At 36.1% G+C, this 22,445-nt stretch overlaps 4 protein-coding genes across 11 annotated transcripts; 1 reads left to right on the plus strand and 3 right to left on the minus strand.

The window, feature by feature from the left end:
• Nucleotides 1-234: 234 nt before the first annotated feature.
• LOC130725987 (CBL-interacting protein kinase 2-like) lies at nucleotides 235-2,754 on the minus strand. Of its 2 annotated transcripts, XM_057577183.1 has the most exons (3): nucleotides 2,538-2,754; nucleotides 2,335-2,361; nucleotides 235-2,135 (listed from the first exon to the last, which is right to left on the minus strand). In XM_057577183.1, exon 3 carries the CDS (start codon nucleotides 1,931-1,933, stop codon nucleotides 596-598), a length of 1,338 nt encoding a protein of 445 aa, XP_057433166.1. In that variant the 5' UTR covers nucleotides 1,934-2,135; nucleotides 2,335-2,361; nucleotides 2,538-2,754; the 3' UTR covers nucleotides 235-595. The 2 variants fall into 2 exon arrangements, with proteins under 2 accessions (XP_057433166.1, XP_057433165.1); XM_057577182.1 differs by lacking the exon at nucleotides 2,335-2,361.
• Nucleotides 2,755-4,230: 1,476 nt separating this feature from the next.
• On the plus strand, nucleotides 4,231-9,552 carry LOC130722792 (L10-interacting MYB domain-containing protein-like). 7 transcript variants are annotated; one of them, XM_057573637.1, is made up of 4 exons: nucleotides 4,387-5,176; nucleotides 5,284-5,932; nucleotides 6,023-6,848; nucleotides 6,930-7,766. In XM_057573637.1, exons 3-4 carry the CDS (start codon nucleotides 6,537-6,539, stop codon nucleotides 7,227-7,229), a joined length of 612 nt encoding a protein of 203 aa, XP_057429620.1. In that variant the 5' UTR covers nucleotides 4,387-5,176; nucleotides 5,284-5,932; nucleotides 6,023-6,536; the 3' UTR covers nucleotides 7,230-7,766. The 7 variants fall into 7 exon arrangements, 5 of the variants coding, with proteins under 5 accessions (XP_057429620.1, XP_057429618.1, XP_057429619.1 ...); XM_057573635.1 differs by lacking the exons at nucleotides 4,387-5,176; nucleotides 5,284-5,932; nucleotides 6,930-7,766 and adding exons at nucleotides 7,983-8,076; nucleotides 8,493-8,902; nucleotides 9,039-9,552 and having other exon boundaries at nucleotides 6,018-6,103; XM_057573636.1 differs by lacking the exons at nucleotides 4,387-5,176; nucleotides 5,284-5,932; nucleotides 6,930-7,766 and adding exons at nucleotides 7,983-8,046; nucleotides 8,493-8,902; nucleotides 9,039-9,552 and having other exon boundaries at nucleotides 6,018-6,103.
• A 478-nt stretch (nucleotides 9,553-10,030) lies between these two features.
• Nucleotides 10,031-13,668, minus strand: LOC130722790 (uroporphyrinogen decarboxylase). Its single transcript, XM_057573632.1, has 6 exons — nucleotides 13,458-13,668; nucleotides 13,045-13,166; nucleotides 12,120-12,230; nucleotides 11,800-11,988; nucleotides 11,190-11,315; nucleotides 10,031-10,731 (listed from the first exon to the last, which is right to left on the minus strand). Exons 1-6 carry the CDS (start codon nucleotides 13,564-13,566, stop codon nucleotides 10,216-10,218), a joined length of 1,173 nt encoding a protein of 390 aa, XP_057429615.1. The 5' UTR covers nucleotides 13,567-13,668; the 3' UTR covers nucleotides 10,031-10,215.
• Nucleotides 13,669-15,844: 2,176 nt separating this feature from the next.
• On the minus strand, nucleotides 15,845-22,105 carry LOC130722791 (5-amino-6-(5-phospho-D-ribitylamino)uracil phosphatase, chloroplastic). The gene is made up of 11 exons (XM_057573634.1): nucleotides 21,879-22,105; nucleotides 21,677-21,796; nucleotides 21,456-21,524; nucleotides 21,261-21,365; nucleotides 20,902-20,956; nucleotides 19,462-19,535; nucleotides 19,107-19,190; nucleotides 18,876-19,016; nucleotides 17,960-18,025; nucleotides 16,921-17,030; nucleotides 15,845-16,195 (listed from the first exon to the last, which is right to left on the minus strand). The coding sequence occupies exons 1-11, from the start codon at nucleotides 21,972-21,974 to the stop codon at nucleotides 16,027-16,029; spliced, it is 1,089 nt and encodes a 362-aa protein (XP_057429617.1). The 5' UTR covers nucleotides 21,975-22,105; the 3' UTR covers nucleotides 15,845-16,026.
• Between the last annotated feature and the right edge of the window lie 340 nt (nucleotides 22,106-22,445).

A 22,445-nucleotide genomic window follows, 5' to 3' on the forward strand; every position in this document is an offset into this window, starting at 1 on the left:
CGGCCAAAATTACGCTTATGTAGCGGATTTATGGAGCATTATGCCATTCTAGAGACTTGAAAATTACGGCTGCGGACTGTGATTTCAACCCAGCATACTATCTTCACTGAAAATTAAAACATTTCTGATTCACATTTTTCTTGTTCCTAAGTTTCAACTCTAAAGCTGACAATGTGGAGAAGCCTCCACTACTACATATAATGCAACCTGTGTAACTTTAGAAAATCCAAACTGTGGGAAAAAAAAATTAACTAGCAAATTAAATAAAATATGGAGGACCAGGATTTAGTTCATTTATTACAAACGAAAGTTTGATTCAGCAATCAGTAGTATTAAGCCATCATTTTCTATACAAAATTCATGTAAATAAAGTATGACATAATGACATCTTATAAGAATGGTATGATTAATGACCGTTTATACTTCCGCAGGCATAATTCTCAAGAAAAACCATGTAGAATAATTCAGAATATCTTTGTCAATAGTTCAATTACCATGGTATAAAATATCAGTAGTTCAATTACCATGGTATCTTTGTCACAGAAGTAATTCAGAATATGAAGTTAATGAATCTTTCATGGAGAAGAAAACCTTGCTACATCTCTTGCTCCTCCTCACCTTGCCAAACCCAGACAATGTCTTTTAGAGCTGGTCTTATATTCTCCTTCAATATCTTCTGGTATTCTAGAGTATCACCAGATGATTTCTTTATCTCAACTAAATGGAATGATGGAGTGAACTCAAAAATCTCAGCCTCAATGGAAAGTGGCCCTTTTCTAAATTCTCTGGATCTCTCCAATTTCAGCAACCCCCCATCCTTCTTCATTATTTTCATACTCAGGTTGTGCGCAATATCCTCCATTGTTGACATGATAGACATGGCAGAGCTCGTAGATGTAAATTTGATATCCTCATCTAAGTCGTTTTCATCATTGTTTGAAAACAGGCCAGACAAGTCAAGCCCGACGGATTGAGAAATTATATCAAAAGCATTTAAAGATGTAGGCCTAAGCAATGCTTGATGTGCCTCGCCTCCATTCTCAGAAAAGGCAAGAGCTTCTTCAGAATCAGCTGAAGCCGCATCGGTAACCTCTCCTATCACTTGAAAAGATTTGGAAATTAATCCTTTTCTGAACCATGAATTTCGTAAAACTTTTGCCATGGTTATCCTAGTATCCGGGTTAGGGTCAAGGATCCTCGCTAATAGCCGGCGCACTTCAAATGAAAACCATTTTGGACATTTGTATTCTGCCCTGCCTATTTTCTTATACAGTGCCATTATATTCAAATCATTGAATGGCAAATGACCGGCCGAAAGGACAAATAAGATCACTCCACAAGACCATATATCAGCTTTTGCTCCATCATACCCTTGTTTGCATAATATAACATCAGGAGCAACATATGCAGGAGTTCCACACATTGTGTGAAGCATGATTCCTCGGCTATGAGATTCAACGAGTGCGCTCAATCCAAAATCTGCTACTTTGAGAATTCCATTCTCATCCAAGAGCAAGTTTTCCGGCTTCAAATCCCTGTGATAAACACCCTTCCTGTGGCAAAAATCAACAGCACTGATCAATTGTTGAAAGTACTTCCTCACCATGTTCTCATGGAGCCTACCTTTCGCTATCTTGTTGAACAGCTCACCCCCTTTTGCGTATTCTATGATGAAGTAAATCTTGGTTTTGGTGGCCAAGACCTCATAAAGCTGCAAAACATTTGGGTGTTTAACCAGTCTCATAATAGATATCTCGCGCTTCGTCTGATCCATCAGCCCAAGTTTTAGGACTTTCTCCTTGTCAATAACCTTAACTGCAACATTGTCACCGGTTCGAATGTCCCTTGCATGGTACACCTTTGCAAAGTTTCCTTTGCCTAATAGTCTCCCAAACTCATACTTCTCCATCAGTACCTTCCCCTTTTTCTCCATTTCAGGCACAAACCCTCAAACACAATTAAGTACTCAAGGAACCATTCTTTGTCAAGGTTTTGTGAACAGAAATTTTTCTGTGCATTAATAAAATGAGATTGATTAGTCTTGCAGGTGATTCTCTAACCTGGTCTAGAAGCCACGAACAAATACAGTTTGATACACATAGGCTTCAGAGAGTGTGTCACTTCAATTGCTCCCCCTGAGAGCAAAACATAAAATCACCTAAAGATGTCACTTTTAAAGGGGGGGGAAACTATTTAAACAGTAATCAGATGATGAATGTTCCAAAGCAAAGACATGACAATTATGAAGTTGAATTAGTAGAGAAACAAATTCATGGAAAATATCAACAGAAATTGAGAAGGGTGTTGCAAAAAATTGAAACTTTGGACACTCACAAGGTTAGAGCTTAATCAGATGATCATCTGAAAACATAAAAACAAAGCAAAGCCAAAAGGGTCATGCTCAGTTTCTCTTGATCGATCATCAAAACAAGAATTTAGAAAAAAAAAAACTAAGTAATTCCGACATTAACAGGCTTAGGATGACAAGAAAAAGGTGCTGAAGAATGAAGAGGGAGAAGCAGAAAAAAAAAGCTTACCGTTTAAAGGGAAGAGAGAGCGTTGAAGTGATCCAAACGTTACAGACGAAAAGGCACGTAGTGTTATTCTAAGGAGCAAGAAAAGCTTGTTATGAAGGCAGTGTCATAGTGTCGTGTTCCACTTTGGTTAAAATACAAATAGAGGACTGTTGTCGACATTTATTTAAAACTGTCTTTTCAACACTTTACAATTGAAATTTATGTGTCTTATTAAATCGGAAATCTTTTCTGATGTAAAAAAAAAAAAAAATCGGAAGTGTCACGTATGAATTTCAATCGATTAATAGGCGTTGGATAAAAAGACATTAAAGTGAGTGCTATCATTTTTCATAAAAGTAAGATAAAATTAGTGAGAAAGTGAAGGTTCCAATGTGGGGTAGGGATACCATGTCATCAAACATTCAAACTTAAGCTTTTTCTGCCGGTCCAAGGTACCATCAAGATGTGCACTTCTTGCCATGTAGGTAGGGGCGGTGGCGTCACCTAAGCATGTAAGGTAACGTTTACCATTAATTAATTAATTATACATTCCTTTCCTACCACTAGTGAGAGGGTTTTTTCTTGCTACAATTAAGCATTTTATTTGGAGTATATCTTTGATTCTGCATATTCATAAGTAAAAAAGTTGAAAGGTAGGCTAAATGGCAATTTTTATTAACTGTCATAAATGTGAATTATGAAAATGCATTTAAAACATCAAATACAATATGCTACATTTATTGTTAGTTAATTGTAAAACTATCTTAACCAAATAGGCGGAAATATTTTATCTCTAGTAAATTTGGACTATCAATAATTCAATATACATCGGAGACAAAAAAAAAAAGCAACATCTTCTTCCACAACATCTAGGACTAGGACTCGAGGTCCTAGTCTCCGATGAGGTGGTCGTTTCTTAAGAGGAATTTTTTCTTATTTTATTTACATTGGAAAGATAGAGAAAATAAGAGAATTTTTTTTCTTAATGAGATGGTATAAATGTTGTATTCCCCCCAAAAAAAATTATACTACATATTTTAGTTAGTTTTATTGTTTTTGCTTACTGCATTAAACTTTCACCCTTCTTATCTTTGTTAATCCTTGTCTCCAGAAATCACGGTGGTACTCAACAATGTTGATGAGCGAAGCAAGGGCGGACCACGGAGGTGAGGTCCTAGTAAAAGGGCATACAAACACTCAAGTTAGACCAGATAAGGTTTTTTTATATTATAAGAAGATCAATAGAACGAATATAATCAAACATTTATTTCACATTAGGAACCATGTATATCTATATATACCTGATGTGTGTTTAATCATTCTCATCTCGCTTATCTAAAAAAAAAAAAAATCATTCTCATCTCTTCAGCTTCAAGGTGAAAATTGCATGCATATAAGGGATAACAGATTGTCCATATGTATAACCAACTAACCATAGGTCTAATTGCCTAGCCAGCTTGATTTTCTTCTCGTCTTGTCTGAGCCTAAGTCACTAGTAGTCAACCTATTTGGTCCTTCGTTCTTTTCGGCTAGCCAAATGACATTGGCTCAGGTGGCCGGATCTAGATACCAAACAGCAGCCCCCAGATCGACATGTAATATGATAGTAATGTCAAGATTAATAGTGAGGATGTTGAGATGATTAATTTGCAAGTGGTTGGATTTTCTTTACGTGTTTTTGTGAATATAAAAAATTGAATCATAATGGTGTGTTTCTTTAAATGTCATCGTGTTCTAACGACTGATGGTTAAACTTATTGATTGACAACTTATTCATAATGAGATGACTTTTAAATGCAAACATTCAAGTAACTCACAATTTCACCGTCCTTCTTAATTTTTAAAATTAAAAGTCATTACCCTATACCGATTGCTTATAAGTTAAATCATTCTTCCACTTTTCCAGAAGAACTCCTCTTCTGATTTCTTCTCCAAGTATGTCTTCCTTCTCAAGTCACTAAGAAAAGCTTATCTTCTAACACTTTGGTCTCCCTTAAAGCTTACCAATTTTAGCTATATCTCTTCTTACTTAGTTTTCATCTTTTCTTCTTTTACTTAAATGTTTAAAATATGTTGGATTCATGAGCATTTAAACACTAATAGCGATAGTTCTGTGGAAATCCTTCGTAGGACCACTCCTTCTAATTGTAGTCGTTAGAGGAATTCTCGAATGGAGCTTTCTATTGTGGGAAATGATCTAGGACACTTAGGGCCTGTTTGGGATAGCGTTTATTGCATCAAACGCGCGTCGCGTTCACCGAAACGCCGTTCCGAAACTTTCCGTCCCCGTTTGGATGAGCGTTTGCAGCAACGCAAAAACGCTAAAATTCACCAAAACGGTGTTCTACTGGAATCGATAATTTGGAGCGTTGGGCGTTGGAGCGTTCGACCGTTGAAAGGAAGGCATAAATTTGATTTTTGCCCATGGTACCTTCCCTGACTTTGTTCAGTTTGCCCATGTCGTGCTCGATCCTGGTTTGAAATCGCATCCGTGCTCGATCCCGGTCTCTGGAACTTGCCTCCATGCTCGATCTCGATCTGGATCTGGAAATCGCACGTTCTGAGGCAATAAAATGGGTTTTCATAGAGAACCGCAACCCAGATTGTTTTGACCCCCCTTTGCTGCAAATATTAGATGTGGTCCAGTTTCTATGTTTCAGGTATATCTCATGTTTCTCCATCTTATTTATTTATGTCTTCTTTAACTATTCTCATCAGGTTGATTTCTGAATCACCATGTTTCCAATTAATATGGAAAGCTTAGCAGAAAGAATAGTTGATCAAATTCGCTGCCATGTTGGAGGAAGTGAGCTTGGCAATCCAAAGGCAGAGCTGAAGACACATTCAACCACTTGTAGCACTGGTTCCACACTTTTGCTGCAAAATCACAATTAAGGGAGCAAAGCCTCTCCAAAGGTCAGGACATTTGAGGGAGCAAAGACTCTCCAAAGTTGATCAAAGGCAGGTAAAACTTCTTCAGAATTCAATCCCTGCAGTAGCAAGAAGCCTCTGGTATAGTCGGTTAGTTGAGTCTAAAAGCACCTCTGGTATAGGGAAAATTGAATTTATAATTTGAGGTCCAAAGAGTTTTTTTTTTTCTTTTTTCAACCAGAGAGTTCTTTTCATTTTGCACACTTTCTTTAAAAATTATAGAATAATAGAAACCACAATTGTTTATATATAATGCTTCTTATAATCTGTTCACGTTTTAAATTTACTTCCCTTTATTTATTACTTGTTCTGCTTATTACTCCTTGGGCATGGAATTTCAGATATGGAATTACCAACTCTCTTAAAGGCAAGTAAATGCAAGTAGGTGCATCAAACATTGGTTCAGACCTTGAATTGAATTTTTGCTTTCTAATCCTTACCTCACTCACCAACTCATCTTATATGCATCTGATAGAGAATTAAAGGCAAGTGATAAATCCATTTATTTCTTAGTTTGTTTATTCCTTTGGTCTCTCTATTTATATATTGAAGTGCATTGGTTCACCCTATCACAGTGGATGTTGAGGACTTGAAGAGTGTTTGAAGAGGGTTCTCTTTGTAATCCATCTTCTTGGTTCAATCTTGCAAGCTATTAGGTTTGTAATTATTCTACTCTTGCTATTGTTTATTCTTGCTTAAATGACTGTGCTATTCAATATTCATGTGTGTAAGGTGAAAAACTGGGTCTTGGTCTCTTTTAATGTTCCAAAATCAAAACTGAGTCTTGATCTGAAAAACTGTGTAATTTTCTATTCAATATTTTCTTTTTGACATGCTGATCTGAAATCCCATGCTCAATCTACTGACATTAGAAAAACTGCATATTGACTAGATTTTAGGTCCCTATTTATGCTAAAGTTTGTATGTTTGTGATGTTAGTAACTTGGTATTTTTTCTCTTGCTTGTAATAGAAATGTGTTGTTCTTTTTCTTGCTAATAATTGCTAAGTGTTCTATAGAATTTTGCATGATCTTTAGCACCTCTTTGCTACTGTTATGAGTCTTCAACAACAAAAGAGAGAAAGCCATTATGGATAACTCAAAGGCTACATGGGATTTTCAAGCAACTAAGTTGTATGTCAAATTATGTTTGGCTGAACATCATAAAGGGGAACGTTTAGGATCCAGCTTTACAAAGAAAGGGTGGATATCTATTTTAACCAAATTTAATGCATCAACTGGAAGAAATTATGATAAGCCCAAGTTAAAAAACAAATGGGATAATTTTAGAAGGGAGTGGCAAGCATGGTACAAGTTATTTGAAAAGGAAACAGGTTTGGGATGGGATAAGGCAAAGAATACCGTAGATGCTCCAGATGAATGGTGGGAGAAAAAGCAATTGGTATGGATTTTTTAATGCAAAGTTGTAAAATTTTAATTCCTTTCACATAATATATGGTGTTAATTAGTTGAAAACTTGCAGGAAAATCCACTATATGGAAAATACCGAGAGAAAGGACTTTCTTTTGGTGAAGAACTAACTATTATGTTTAAGGATGTGGTGGCTACGGGAAAGTCTGCATGGGCACCTACTTCTGGGATATTACCTAATGACCTAAGCCAAAATGATGATGTTTATCGTCCATGCTTAGAGAGTGATGAAGAAGATAGAGAGGAAGGATCCGGAGATAGTGAAGAACTTATTTATGGTAGCACTGTACCAAGTGTTGGAGTAAGCAATGAATTCCAAAATATAAATTTTAAGTACTTCCCAAGGAAATAATAGTGAAACTAGCACTGGGAAGAGGAAAAGGGTTGAGACTAGTGCAAAAAATCAAAACAAGAAAAAGACAAAAGAGCCTGCCTCAAAACAAATAGCTGATGCAATAACTAAGATAGTGGATGCATCTGAGTCACGCACCACTGCTATAAACACACTTGTAGCTCCCGGTTCATCTATTGGTGAAGTTATGGCTGAGATTCAACAAATGGAGGCTATTACAAGTGATCCTGAATTGCATTCTAGATGTTGTCAGCTCATGATGATAAAGGATGCAAGGATTATGTTTGCATCCTTGAAAGGATATGATAAAAACTTGTTGGATTGGCTTAAGTATGCAGCTTATAACCCATTTCCTAGTCGTGGGTGATGTGTATTGTGTTATGTACTAGTACTGCTTCTACAAAATTAAGCATATGAATGTAGTATAACCTTAATGGTTTGTTTGTTATGAATTTAGAGCTTTGAAAACTTAAATGTTGTTTTGTCTTGTATTTGAAGAAGCAAATGAATGAAATATATTTTTCTTTATGCATGCAATTCTTTAGTGATGTTTTATACAATGCAAGTGATTATTTGCAGAAGTAGTGTTATGTTGTGCTGTGCTATACATGCTTTTTGTTTTACTAATATGGATGCAATAAAAATCTGAAAAGGATGATTAACAAAGATCTTGTGACTTGGACATCCATTAATGGTGTTTATGCAAGGTTTGGACTGATGAGTGAATTTATGTGGTTCTTATGTGGTATGCAGGAAAGTTGCTTTGAGTGTGCTTTGAGCTAAGGCTTCCCTTCTGTCAAGCCTAAACTTTGGAAAGGTCAAAGGAAAATTATTGAATTTTATCCAGGTTTCAATTGGCTTAATGTTTTCAAATTTGCTCGTTAGATATCCCACTGATATGCTTGTTATTGAGTGTTTGGGCTTAGGAAACTGACATGTTACTGTCAAAACTGTTTGCATTATAGTTTCAATGAGCACTCACTTCCACTATTTTGGTTGCTCAAATAAAGCACATATGCCAATTAATGTCTTGGTTGCTGATATTTCTTATTTTTTGGTCTTTGGGGAAGGGCCAATGAGCCTGCAACGTAAATATGCACACATAGATTTGAGCTGATTATACACCCTTTCCCCAAGATGCATTTCGTGCTCTAGAAATAAGAATAGTAACTGATCTTAGTACCAATATTGTCCAAGAAGCATCTCATTCCAATAAATGTAGTACTTGAGTTTTTAATCATAAATTGTTTCTTATATTGATAGGTTTGACAAGATCAATGGATGATTGGAATGAAGAATCTTTGGAAGATCAGTCTGAGGAATCTATGTTACTTTCTATTTTAGAAGATGATATAAGGGAGAATGAAGAGGTCAGTGCTTTAATTGGTCAATACACAGTAAAATATCTATGCAAAGAGCCACGAAGGGACGGTGATCAAACAGGGCATGCGTGGGTGCAAGAAATTTTACATGGGCATCCCATCCGTTGTTATGAGATGTATCGAATGGAAAAACATGTATTTTATCAATTCTGCAATGAATTGGTTGGACATGGTTTACAAGCAACCAAAGGAATGGGGATAGAAGAAATGGTTGGAATGTTCTTGAACTTGCTTGGTCATGGAGAGGGAAACAGGATGATGCAGGAAAGGTTCCAACATTCTGGTGAGACTGTAAGTAGGCATTTCCACAGAGTATTAGTTGCTTGTCTTAAGTTGTCATTTGAATACATTAAGCCACAAGATCGAAGGTTTCGTAATGTTAATGAAAAAATTCAAAATGACCGACGATATTGGCCCTTTTTTGAAGATCGATGCTGCCTATCCAACACCAGTTGGCTATATTGGTCCATATAGATCTGAACGCTACCACCTTCCAGATTTTAGACGCTCAACTGGATTTGCAAGCAACAATGAAGTGTTCAATTATTATCATTCGAGTTTACGATGCACAATAGAAAGGACTTTTGGGGTATGGAAAAATAGATTTGCAATGTTACGTTGCATGCCTAGTTTTAAATTTGAGACACAAGTGCAAATAGTTATTGCGACGATGGCTATTCATAACTTTATTCGAAGGAAATCAGCTACTGATTCTGATTTCATGCACTTTGAAGATGAAGATATCCTTGAAAATGACAATGACAATCAAGTTGGTGAGAATCCATCCATAACTGTTGCCTCTTCGACAGAAATGGATTTTGTTCGGAATTCAATTAGAGATCAAATTGTAGAGAGCATGCAAAATCACTAGTTTGTGTATTTGTACTTTGAACATGTAATCTATTTATTATCCAAGCACCATCTGCCCTATGATGTGATGATTTTTCCACCTTTGTTATTAATTTATACCCACAGTTATAATGTTTGGAAAATTAGGATCGTATAATAATGTCTTTTTTTTTATTTAATTCTAAACGTGAGTTTGATTCATTCATCCAAACAATATTCATTTTTTCACAATCACGTTTGTTACAAATCATCCAAACATAAATCACGTTTATTCAAACACATTATACTAAAATCACGTTGCCTGAAATCACGTTAATTCAAACACCACGTTTCCAACGGAATCCCAAACAGGCACTTAGTGATATACAAATGAGATTAGGGATTCGACACTGGATGTTGATTCCATTTATAATTCCTTTTGGTCGAACCTTGCAAGTTCATCACCAATGGATCGTTGAATACACGTACAACTCATCAGTCCAACCTTAATGGATACTTACCAATGGGTTGATGATGAGGTTTTACGACTAAGTTCTAGGTTTAAAATGTAAAGTGTCTGCAAACTTCTAATCATGTAACTAGCATCTATTAGTAATAGGATGATACACTGACAGAGGGACCAAATTTTTCACTCAGAGAAGTTAGGAGACAATCACAGCAACAAATTAATTGAGAACCAAATTTATAAATTTACCCGTAATAAAGGGACAAAAAAATACAATTAAACAAAAAAATGGTTAATCACAATTAGCCTCTTAGTATCTGATTCCTTTAGCAACCTCAAAAAAATGTGCAACATTCTCCTCAGGTGTACCTACTACAATGCCATGACCAAGATTCAAGATATGTTTCCCTCTGCCTGCTTTTCTCACAGTATCATGTATTCTATCAGTGATGATCTCTTTTGAACCGAAAAGAACACCAGGATCCACGTTACCTTGGACAGTTATATTCGGTCCTAGTCTTCTCCTACCATCAGCCATATCAACCGTCCAATCCAAGCTAACAACATCCACACCTGTCAAAGCTAGTCTCTCGAGCAAGCCTCCAGAGCCACTTGCATAGAGGATCAGAGGGAGTTCTGGGTGGGTTTTTTTCACGGTATCAACGATCTGCTTCAAGTAAGGCAAACTGAACTCTTCGAAATCCACTGGACTTAGCTCTGTCGCCCATGAGTCAAAGATCTGAACAGCTTGAGCTCCATTATCAGCTTGGTATTGAATGTATCTCGCCATTGACGTTGTAAACTTCTGCAGTAATGAATGCAGAACCTGTGGACGAATCACAGTTCAATGAAGTAAATGGGAGTAATGAGTTAAAGAAATAATCCTGAACTTGTTTCCACCATGAAGTTGAAAGCATAACAGGATAAATATATATGTTTCTCAAAATCAAATAATAATAAGGAAAAAAAGGATTGGTTAACATGAACCATGCTAACTGTTTTATGATAAGATCAATAGTTCAAGTTGTTCCATTGATGTACAGTACACACACAAAAATTACCCTAACCAGTTATGGTAATATGAATGATCCAATGCTACTGTTTTCCAATTCAACTGAATAACTTTCTAATCAAATGGCCAGCTTAAGTCACTGGTTATGTGGTCTCATCAGTGCATTTCAGGTTTCAAAATGCTGAGTAAAACTAAAAATATTTAAGCACATCCGTAGGTTGCCTTGGGGACAAGTTAATTGCATCTAATGGGGAAAGATGGTTGAAGATTACCTTGGGTTGAGAGAAAGCCAATCTCTTTATTTTTGAGAAGTGTTTTGATGAACCACCTTCAACCACATATGATGCCAGGGTGAACGGAGCACCAACAAAACCAAGGACTGCAGCTTTATTATCCACCTGAAATCAATACTTTTTAAATTCAATAAGATAATAGACCTTAGGGCATTATACATTGGCCATAAAGAATAACAATAAAGCAACAATAATTAGAAATATAGAAGCAAGATAGTTAGAGTCTATCTGAAGCTCCGCCATTTGTCTACAACATAAAACAGCTTTTGAATACAACAGGGGGTAGAAGATCAACTCATATTATATTCACAACAACCAGCAGGATGGACAATTTGATAAAATAGATAGTTCTGCAAGTTTTCAAGATTATATGTTCCCTCAGGTCCGGTTCCACATAAGATATGCCTCGCTTTTTTCATTAGTCCATGTAAAGGCTCCACCTATGGTTGTAAAATGAAGAATACCATTTAACTGATCTAAATAATTTCATGTTTTATGGTATTTTACTACAAAGAGGCTTTAGCTGTAAAAGGAAGTATGGTATGAACGAAGAAAAAAAGAATGCATAGCAACATGAGATAAGTCATACCTCTTTCCTCAAGATAGTAAGTGCTTCACCAACGTATGGAACTGAACCTTGAGGAATAAACTCCGTCACTTGATCAACCTGGGCAGCTGAGTGAATGGGATCAAATATGACCGGACCCTTACCCTTGACAATATCAAAGGGTATATTCATCCCAGAAAGTGGGGTAAGAATATCGGAGAATAAAATCACCTGTTACAGAATCCGTACCATCCAGGAAAATTATTAACAACAACAAAATCAGAGCCATACCCGAAGAAGTTAGATAACAAAATATTGCAGCAAGCATAAATATATAAATGAGTGACAGAGACATATCTTACCCCATCAGGCTTGAAAACCTTCCATGGTTGCAATGAAATTTCCACCACAAGATCGACATTTTCAGACCTTTCACGGAATGAAGGATGTTTCTCACAGATGGTTTGGTAACTCTGGTAAATAATAAGGTTCGGAAAGTTAGATATACTTTCAGTAAATAAACATACTCCTAATTACTAAACTCAATCATGAAGGATAAAAGACCAACCCATTTGATGCTTGGTGGCATTTAAAACAGGAAAGTAAAATTTAAAAGTGATGCAACCAGATATGGTTTGTGACAATTCAAACAAATACTTGGACCGAATTCAGTCTGAAAAAACACTCTTGAAAAAATTCTGAAATGGAGATACGGATTGGAAAATGTTAAACATTCCCTTAGCTATCTTTAGCTTCAGACAAAATGAAAGATTAAAAGAGACAGAGCCTAAAAAAAAATATCTATTTATACCAATTTCCTTTTCATAAAGCAACACACTCCAACAGCACAAGTGAAAAAGATTCAATTTCAGTCTTTCATATTGGTTAGAACAAGAAAGTAATTCAGAACACTAACTACTAACTTCCAAAGAATATTGAGAAAATTCACCAAACTTGGATGTTCAAAATGTCTTTTTTTTGGAAATCCAATTTTTTTGATAAAGAGGTCAAGGGAAGGGATAGAAAGTATAGACCTGGCAAAAATAGGCAGACAAAGAGGATAACAAAAACAAAAATCCCCAACCATCCACAGGAAAACACAACCTCCTAACCACAACAAAAAACCACCCTCGACCACAGGGAAAAACCTAAATGAAACAATAGATACAAAGCCAAAGACCTATACGAGAACTAATTCTATAATTAGGATTAAGTTAGTCTTCTTCAACAATGATAGGATTCCCAAATGCGGAACTGAAACCATAACAAGTAACTTCAAAAACCTGCCTTCATGTACCTCCCTGCTTGCCTCATGAGCCAAACTGGGGGCCTTTCAACATCTAGCCCACGAACTGCATTAAGCAATAGTGGTTCAGCAGCAGCTGTTAATTTTGGTTCAGCAACTGTTCCTGCACATGATTTTCCAGAACTCAGACATATATACATATTTCTTGGTTAAGTAAAACATTCTGGAGCTATGTAGATAGTTATTAAATCGTTAGCGCCGCATAAAAAACACCTCCTACAGGTACAAATATCTAAATTTTTAATACTTTTCCAGACCTATTGCCAATAATACTAAGTAGCAGTCAAAAAATTGTATTAATTTTTCATGATATTTATTATGCATAGATCATGGCGATTAAACCCATTTGATGATGAAACCCTAAGAAATTGAAGGAGGAGAATAACAATGATACCTGGGAGTGTGCAGGAAATTGGGTTCCTTGAATTGGAGGGAAAGATGAGACGCGGTTTTCCCAGTGGAGAAGGTAAGAGAGAGGTGAAGGAAGGGTTGACACACAGCATGGTTTGAACTTTGAATTGAATTGAAGAAGGTGAAATGGTGTTTCACTGTCGCAGTGTTTAAGGGGAGTGAGTTTGGATCATCAATGTGATGGATGGGTCAACTGACGAGCGAGGGAAGATAAGGAAGGGAATCGCGTATCCAATCACCAATCCGTTCCGGTGGGCGCCACCACTACATCTTTCCATGTCAGCAATACCACCCGGGATAAACCAATATAATAAGGGCAATAATAGGCATGAGATTGTTTTAACTTAAGCCGATATCTCGTTGGTTTAAGGTAAAACAATTGGAGTGAACCATGCGGGATGATTACTATCTGAACGGAGCATGAGCAGATGAATGCCCTCTCATAAAAAATATATCTGCTCCTGCTTCGTTAATTTTGATGCTACTTTTGATCTTGGAGGCATGGGAGGCTATGGAATGGTGGCTAGGGATCATGCTGGCGAGATCATGGCATCGGCAACAGCGTATCATGCTACTTCACTATCTTCACTGTTGGCAGAAGCGGGTTGTTTTCGGTGGGCTCTTCACTTGGCTATAGAGTTGGGTTTTCGTAGAGTGATGTTTGAGACGGTTTGCTTACAACTTTTCAATTGGTGGAGGCCTAGGATGGAGGGAGTTTCTTTTTTAGCTACTGTTGTTAGCGACTGTCATCTTTTAATTCCTACTTTTGATTTTTTTTTTGTCTTTTGTTAGACGTTCTGGTAACGATGTGGCTGATCTTTTAGCGAGGAACGCCTCCACTCACACAAATGAAGTGTGGGTGGAAGAGGTTCCAGACTTTGATGTTCATCTTGTTGCCCAGGATATTTTGGCATCTATGCCTCTTGTGGTTTGATTTAATGGAAAAACATTTAAAAAAAAAAAAATATATATATATATATATATATATATATATATATATATTGATGTAGTTTTGGGTTTTTACGTACATCGGTACATGCACCATGAGTTTATGTTATGTACCATTGAAATTTGAGACTCCTAATCCTATTCATGGTGAAAAACCTACACTACTATTTGACTCCAATGTGTACGTAAAATAGAGTTGAAATTACATAATGACTATCTAGATATACCTTGAACTACTCATGAATATACACTTTGATGAGTTAACTTTTTTTTACCATTAAATTCAGTGATGGCATATCAAATTATGCATCTCATGTACATGTATTATTAGGGAAGTGGAAATGGAGTTTAGGGAAATCCTAGAAAAGATTACCATTTCATTTGTGTATTTGGGGATACCCGCTGTGGGAAATCCTAGAAGCATTGAGATGTGGAAGCTTATTGTAAAATACGAAAAAAGGTTCTCATTGTGGTGAATGTGTCTGCCTTTGCAAGGAACTGAGGAAGGCATTGTTAGAAAGAGTTCAATGCAGGTCAAATTTAAGGAGGAGATCGTTGTCTTGCAGCTGCAATATGTACGCTTTGCTCACGGACTGAGGAAACTAAACAACCCAGCATTTGTTGTTCTTGTGCCCTTTTTCTTGGCAGGTGTGGACTTCTTGCTACAATTGGCTTGGTACCTCAAATGTTCTACCTAATGATGGGAAGGTGCACTTCTTACAGAATACATGGATAGATAAACAAAAGGCAGGAAAGAGGTGGTTGAGTAATTTGGATGGAATTCCTTTGGTCAAATTTGGCTATTTAGTAACAAAGTTATTTTCTCAAGGTGAGAATCTGTATATTCTGTATATTATGACAGTGGTGGAGTTGGCTCATCTAAGAAGTTAGAACTGGCTTAAAGCTAAGCTAAGTGGTTTCAACTGTTCATTTCATGAGTGGTTGCAAAAGCAGATTGAGCTTTAATTGTGGATTTGTCACAATACTCATATGGTCGTTGATTACACTATATCTGTAACGACCTTTTGTTTTTGGGTGAATGAATTTTTTGCTGATAAAAAAAAAAGTAATATGCCATGTGTTTTTAAATATTATTTAACTATTATTTGTTCGACCACTATTAAAACTTGAACAAGTGCCTTAACTAGTTCAGTACATCTTTGAATACATAGTAAAATACCATGGTGAGACAAAATTGTAGTTGATAAAAATAACTTTTCTTAGTTTTTACTTTTGTGAGTTTTGTCCACCATGATTTTGTCTTCACTGTGATTTTCTACCATGTATCTATACATGCATATCAATGACCGGTCTACTTTTAAAAACATCAGGTGAATATCATGCTTTAGCTAGAACATACATTAATAAGGATTTGGATTCCTCGTGATTTGGTTCCAAGGGTAAGGATATCGGGGGAAAATATTCCTGAGTCAAAATCCCCATTTTCAATGAGGCAAAAGAAATAAAACTGATATAGAACATATGGATTAATCAGAGCTAACTGATTACAATTTTATATGGTAGTAAAAAATTAAGGCAGCATAATTATTTAATTACAAGTAAACCTATCAAAGGGGAACAAAAATAATGGGCAGGATAACATCTTAGAAAATGGTGTCTATTGAAAGTTTCCTTTTGGAAGGAGTTTTCTCTATAACCTGCTTCTGCAGGTCCATAAATGTAGAACCATTGTTGGCAAATAATCTTCGCAGGTTGATCACAGAAAGTTCACTAAAGTTAGCAACAGCAAGATCAGCTTGCCTCAAATCATACCTGCAGGTTTCATAATGTACAAAGAGAATAATTTCAACTTAAGTTAGTACACAACACAATGGAAGTTGCTCACTCCAACGCAAGGGAAAAAAATGGAACTAATAGCAAAGTTTGGATCGACTTATTTCTAAAATCAATTCTGGCATTGATTTTGACTTTAGAATCAATTGTCCAAGGATTTCCTGACATGTTATAATGTACACCTTGGGAACTCAAAACCGAGTACCAAAATTGAACTTCTAATGTCTTCTAAGTGTGTAGTTGTTTAAGTTGACAGTAGTGCAGTGCTTGCACATGCAAGGCATCAAATTGGAAACATAACATGCCTGATTTGTTTCATGAAATTTTGTTTTCATATCAACATCTTACACTAAATATGCACAAATATTAATTACTCAAGCGGGGTGATTTCAGCAAAAGTACTATAATATGCAACACAAAGGAAATTACTCACTCCAATGCAAGGGAAATAAAATGAAACTAATGTATCTCTCGGAAACCATAGTTGAACTTCTAGTGTTTTTATGCATGTTTGAATTAGCTTCTCTTTCCTCAAAATCAATTCTGAAACCTAGATGCTACTCACACAGAAGCTTCTCTCCAGAATTGATTCTGGAGACAGATTTCCAATTGATTTTAAAGCCATCAATGCCTGATATGTTTCATGATATTTTCTTTTCATAACAACATCTTACACTAATTATGCACAAATATGAATTACTCACGCGGGATGAGCTCCAATTAATGCTATAGCCATCATAGTGCAATTATGTGCAGCAGCTACTCCTCTGGGATCATCTTCAAAAACCACACACTTAGAAGGTTTCCGATCCAGCTGCAAGGCATTCAGACAAACAGGTCAAAAACTAGAATCATATTCCAGAAAGATTTTGTGGAAGACTCGCAGAATAATTAGCCAGTGGAATTTAAACTAATCCTACATAAAAACACAAATGCCACATCTCAACACTCGCCTCACTATGGGAGCTTTGGGCCTTTGGAATTTATTGTTAACTATGTCAAAGGCCACACTATTAGAGGAAATAATTATCTCGGAAAAACTATTATGGCAGCCAAAAAAATTCCATGTTTTAGTAAGCCGCTACCAGGATCTGAATATGAAAAAGGAAGATACTGGTAATGATATCACCAAAAAAAGATGCATAGGCCCTTAACATCTTGACCTTTAAAACTACAATATCACTCAAGTCACATCTTTGAAAATAAAGATTATTTAATTATCAATATCACTCAACTGACTCAAGTCACATCTTTGAAAATAAAGATTATTTAATTATCTCGTCTTCATTTACATTGAGAAGCTCAATGATCATTATCCTCGTAAAATCCTTCAACTTTAAAGTACAGGAAACGCAACTTTACATAGAAGTTTTTTTCTTGAACGTTACATAGAAGTTATTATATTGCAAATTGCAATTCTTATTTTTATCATAGATAGTAGTCTGCCATTTTAATTCTCAGAAAATCAGCAGTATTAGTATTTAATTTTAGTAGAGCTGTATGCTTGCCCAAATGAAATTATCTTACTCGTTGTAAAGATGTGTGAAAGTATCAGTACTATAACTTTCAGAAATCAGCAGTATTTGTATTTACTTTTTAGAAGAGTTGTATACTTACTTACCAAATGTAATTATCATATATGTTGTAAAGATAACTGTGAAAATACCATAAATAAATATAGTAACAATAATAATTCGATGTCAGAAATATTTCATCAAAATATAATATATGGGGGTACTGTACCTTGACAGCGGCAGAAAGAAATCTATGAGCTATTGACTCCATTCCGTCCTCTTCTGTTACAATTGCCTGCAGATCAAATATGGAAATCCGCAAGTGGTAAATTCATGAGCATGTTGAAGCTATTTATAAATTTATATGCTGTATCTAGTACACACAGTATGTCGTAGTTTAGTTCTAGACATAAAGAGGCCAAGATATCAATTAGGTTTAGCATATATTGCCAACGTCAAATCTAAATCTTAAATCAAAGCAAAAATAAACTGTTTTTCTCTTCATGAGAGTATGACTACAGCATTCGTCCAAAATATATTGACCATGCCTCAAACTGAAGCAGATGTGAATACCCGCACTAAACAAACTACATAATTTAAGTACATTGTGAATGACAATGATAGCCTGAAAAGAATAAGATATTTGGATCTTTGAGTATGATCCAAGATCATGTACGGTTTGTTACTGTTGCAAACCCAAGCTCCAGGCCCAGGTTTGGCAACGTCTATGTTAGGAGGCCCAAGCCACAGCTGGTGACCAACATTCTAGAAGCTTAGGATCCCAAAATAACCACCTGGTGAGGTGGCAGATTCTCAATGATAAGGAGGGGACCATTACTACTAGCTAGGGGTATATATGTTAGTTATAGAGAGAGGGTGAGGCAGGCAGAAATTGGCTAGGACTTGGGAGAGATAGAGCACTCTCGAATTTGCTCTTGTTCATTTCCTTTTCTTTGTATTACAGCAAACACTGCTTCTGGGTTCATTCCAGAGGATTCAGTGCTAATTTAGTATAATCAGTCTCTATTTTCCTACTCTGTTCCTGGTACCTAACAGTTACATTTACCAATATGCTTTCCTATGCCATGATTGGGGAAGTAAGGCAAGAATTGATTAATATTTCACTCTTCTCAAATATTACCAACCTGGAAATACTTGTTGAGCCCCATCCGTTCCAAAGTTTCCATCATATTTCTTCTATCAAGACTTGAAACAATAGCACAGGGGATGCGGGCTGTAGAAACCGCTTCCAACCAGTCTTTGAGGCCCTCCATTGGTCTTTCAATCTAGACAAACATATATGCTATAAATGTCAGGTTTTACCCCCGAGGACACAGAATAATAGCCATCAGAACAAATCAAGACAAACGGCTTACTCTTAGAAGATTATCATAATATAACTGAGAAAACCTCAACTTCAGACTATCCAGCTCATTATCTTCCCTATCTGAAAGAAAAAGCTGCAAATTAAGAAACACTAGTTAGTGAAAATTTGATTTGTTTAGAGCAAATTTTACGATTTTTAATCAGGAGACTATTTTCAAGACTAGTTAGAGTTGCTGCCATATGACTAAGATGTCACATGTTCAAGTCATAAAATCAACCCCTTGCAAATACAAGATTTTCTACAGTAGATTCCCAAGGGTCCAACTCTAGCCTGGATTCCAACATGGCAGGAGTTTTAAAGCACCAAGTTGCCCTTTTTACAACACCAACATAAAACCAACTGACCTTGTGTAATACATGATCAGCACCTGCATGACGCATCAATCTTTCAATATCACCATCTTCAGGGATATCCTTTCCTGCATATGAAATATTGTAATTATTTGAATAATCACGAAATTCACAAATTCAAATGCTTTTTATCTGTTGTATCTACAAAGGTAGTCTTAGCCATGTTTAAATGCATTTGCCTTACAAATGCATTTTGAATCACTTCTTATCGATTCACAAATTCAGATACTTTTTATCTGTTGAATCAAACTGAAGGAACAGATAAAAAGTATCTGAATTGGTGAACAGATAAGAAGTGATTCAAAATGCATTTGTAAGGCTGATGAAATTAAACATGGCTAAGATTCTCTATGGTCATCAAACATGGCATTCCTTATATTCCTCATATGAATATAAGGAATGCCATGCTGAATTTGTTGCATTGTAAAATAAATTATACTATAACATTCATACGTAACAATAAAAAAAGTTATAGGTTTTTTAAACAAAACATACCAAATGGAACCAACAAAACAGGGAAAAAGAGAACAAATAAGAAAAGAACTAGAAGAAATAGTTGTTGTGATTGACCAGAGACAAAAGAAAATGAGGGACAAAAGAACCAGTAAAACAAAGAAAATGAGGGATAAAAGAAGAAGACAGCATCCTAAAGCTGCAAGACTTTGAGAACTTAGAAAACAGAGATGGTCGTGGCCAGGGAGGGTCACTACAGAGTTGTGTGTGGCTAGTCGATGGTCGCTCAACGATGTGTCAGCTCGGAGTCTCGAACATAGAAGGGATGAAATACGCAGAGCGAGGGTTACTTTTTAGTTTTTAATACAACCAGACCTTTTCATTAAGTTTCCGAAAAGAAACCCTGAAATATCTCCAAATAAACGCCCTACTGTTAGTAGCATTCATTGGCCATTTTTTGTGTTTTTTCCACCCCTTCCAAGTTCCAATAGCAGCAAAATAGCACCGCTATGACCCGCTATTTTTTCCGCTATAGCGGCCGCAATGACCGCTGCTTTCACCTGCGAAACAACGGGACAGCTCAGACAGCCACGGGCCGCTGCGAACTGCTATGTCGCCATAAAATACTATTGACAACTCAAGAAAGAAATTTTCTCCAACTTCATATTCCTTTCAAAAGAAGATGGAAAGTGGAGGGCATTGGAAAGCTTTTCGTCAAATTATTCTAAACATTCCGCTTCCATGTACAAAAACAATGATCAGTTGAAAAGGTAAAACTTTAATTAAAAACTTTTCCTTTCTATAGATATATATCAACTAAATATCTAAATAAAGGATCAATTACGCATTATTCAATTTCCAATGTATTCCATTCCATAATAATGGTGATTGTATCTTTTTATTTCAATTTTGTTACACCATCTAAATGAGCATGCTAAAAGCGATCACATCTAAATCGCACAATCAAAACAATTAACATACCCTCTTCAGAGGCCAGCTGCTTCCATGCCTTCCTCTTCAGAGCTCGAGTATCAGCCTGAAATGAATTAAATGCAGTGAAGTTATCAGGGAAGTCATTTAAACTCACTGGTTGCACAATATTATGTGCAGCCATGTTCTTCTTTTCTCAGGACCGTCAGTCGTAGCAGTCAGTCCTAGAATTAATTAACAATACATGTCTTCTATATGATACCAATAAACATCATAAACTCAATTTGCATCATTTAACATACCTAAAACAAGGGAAAATACAGTAAAGACATCTATCTGACAGTTTCGGTCTAAATACCAGAAGGAAAAAAGAAGGAAAAAAACTACAAGCTTGAGTTAAAGTTACTTACCACCACATTGTCCCAAGAGAAGATAAGACCATAAGCCTCATCAGGCTTCATAGCATAGCGTATGCGCTTAAGAAAACCGTCTTGCAATTTATCATTCAAATAGTCCTATTTTCAATAACAATTAGAGCATCCTTCAGTCATAAATAAAATTATAAGGAAAACTAGAAAATTTCCATGATGACCAAACTTTCTTACCACATCAACTTTTAATGGTCCATCAGCCCTAAAAGTCTCAAACCCTTCCCCATATTCAGCTCCAATAGCCTGGAAAAAAACAACAAGTAAATAAACCCTAGTTACATCACTCAATTCAACTGGGGTGCGCTCACACAAAAGATTACCAACAATTGAAATTTTTTTGAGCTTTGTGAATTCAAACACTAGAACAAAGACAGAAAAATGAGTATATCCAATACCTCCTGCATAAAAAGCTTATTGGGCGTGAATTGCAACCCATTAACAGAGCCTAATTCATCAGAACCAGAACTGCAACGAGCAACGAGGCGATTCTTAACCAAACCCAAACGCTGCAATTTCTGAAAAACAAGAACAAAAAATCAGAGTGAACGGAAGAAACAAGAAAATGATACATACAGAGATTGAGGAGAAATTGCAGACCGAAAATGGAAGCTGGTGAGGAAAAGGTGAGGGTTGAAGGCGATAAGGGTGTGAAGGAGAAATTGCATGGGAAGAGGCTCTGGCGGTGAAGTCCATTGAATTCGCTCACGCAAACAACGTTGTTGTTACGGAAGCTGAACGATGATGATGATGTTGTTGTTGTTGTTGTTGTTTGCAGCTGCTGCTGCTGTTTGGTTTGGTTTTCACTTTCTTTGTGTTCCCAAATTTTGATGTTTATATTGCGATTGCGAGTAAGGTTCTCACGTGAATTTTTCTGTGGTCTCTATTTTGTAGTCACGTGACATAGCACTTCAAATGGATAAGGAAATATTTTGAGTCTATTTAATTTCTTTTAAGGTGGAATCTATTTAATTAAATACGTTTATATAAGGAAACCATCAACTAGAACTTGGGAGTTGGGCGTTGGGAACCAAAAGGAGAGAAATGATTAACTTTGATGAAAAGAAATTTAGAGGTTAAAACATATAGTTCACTTGAAACTTGAAAGTTTATGTGGGCTGGTGACGGTTATAAATAACTTGTCACATATTCTTTAACACATCACAA

Source organism: Lotus japonicus, chromosome 6, assembly GCF_012489685.1.
Source record: "Lotus japonicus ecotype B-129 chromosome 6, LjGifu_v1.2".
Lineage (NCBI taxonomy): Eukaryota > Viridiplantae > Streptophyta > Magnoliopsida > Fabales > Fabaceae > Lotus > Lotus japonicus.

Bases quoted from the DNA above. Each gene is read 5' to 3' on its own strand.
- LOC130725987 (XM_057577182.1), bottom strand. From the start codon at position 1,933: ATGGAGAAAAAGGGGAAGGTACTGATGGAGAAGTATGAGTTTGGGAGA.
- LOC130722792 (XM_057573635.1), top strand. From the start codon at position 8,507: ATGGATGATTGGAATGAAGAATCTTTGGAAGATCAGTCTGAGGAATCT. The intron at 8,903-9,038 runs GTAAGTAGGCAT...CCTTTTTTGAAG, and splicing joins TCCAACATTCTGGTGAGACT to ATCGATGCTGCCTATCCAAC.
- LOC130722790 (XM_057573632.1), bottom strand. From the start codon at position 13,566: ATGCTGTGTGTCAACCCTTCCTTCACCTCTCTCTTACCTTCTCCACTG. The intron at 11,989-12,119 runs GTAAGATATGTC...ATTCTGTAACAG, and splicing joins AGGTTTTCAAGCCTGATGGG to GTGATTTTATTCTCCGATAT. The intron at 10,732-11,189 runs GTAATCTTCAAC...ATTCGTCCACAG, and splicing joins TGGCTTTCTCTCAACCCAAG to GTTCTGCATTCATTACTGCA.
- LOC130722791 (XM_057573634.1), bottom strand. From the start codon at position 21,974: ATGGACTTCACCGCCAGAGCCTCTTCCCATGCAATTTCTCCTTCACAC. The intron at 21,797-21,878 runs GTCTGCAATTTC...CTTGTTTTTCAG, and splicing joins CTCACCAGCTTCCATTTTCG to AAATTGCAGCGTTTGGGTTT. The intron at 16,196-16,920 runs GTGAGTAATTCA...TGAAACCTGCAG, and splicing joins TTAATTGGAGCTCATCCCGC to GTATGATTTGAGGCAAGCTG.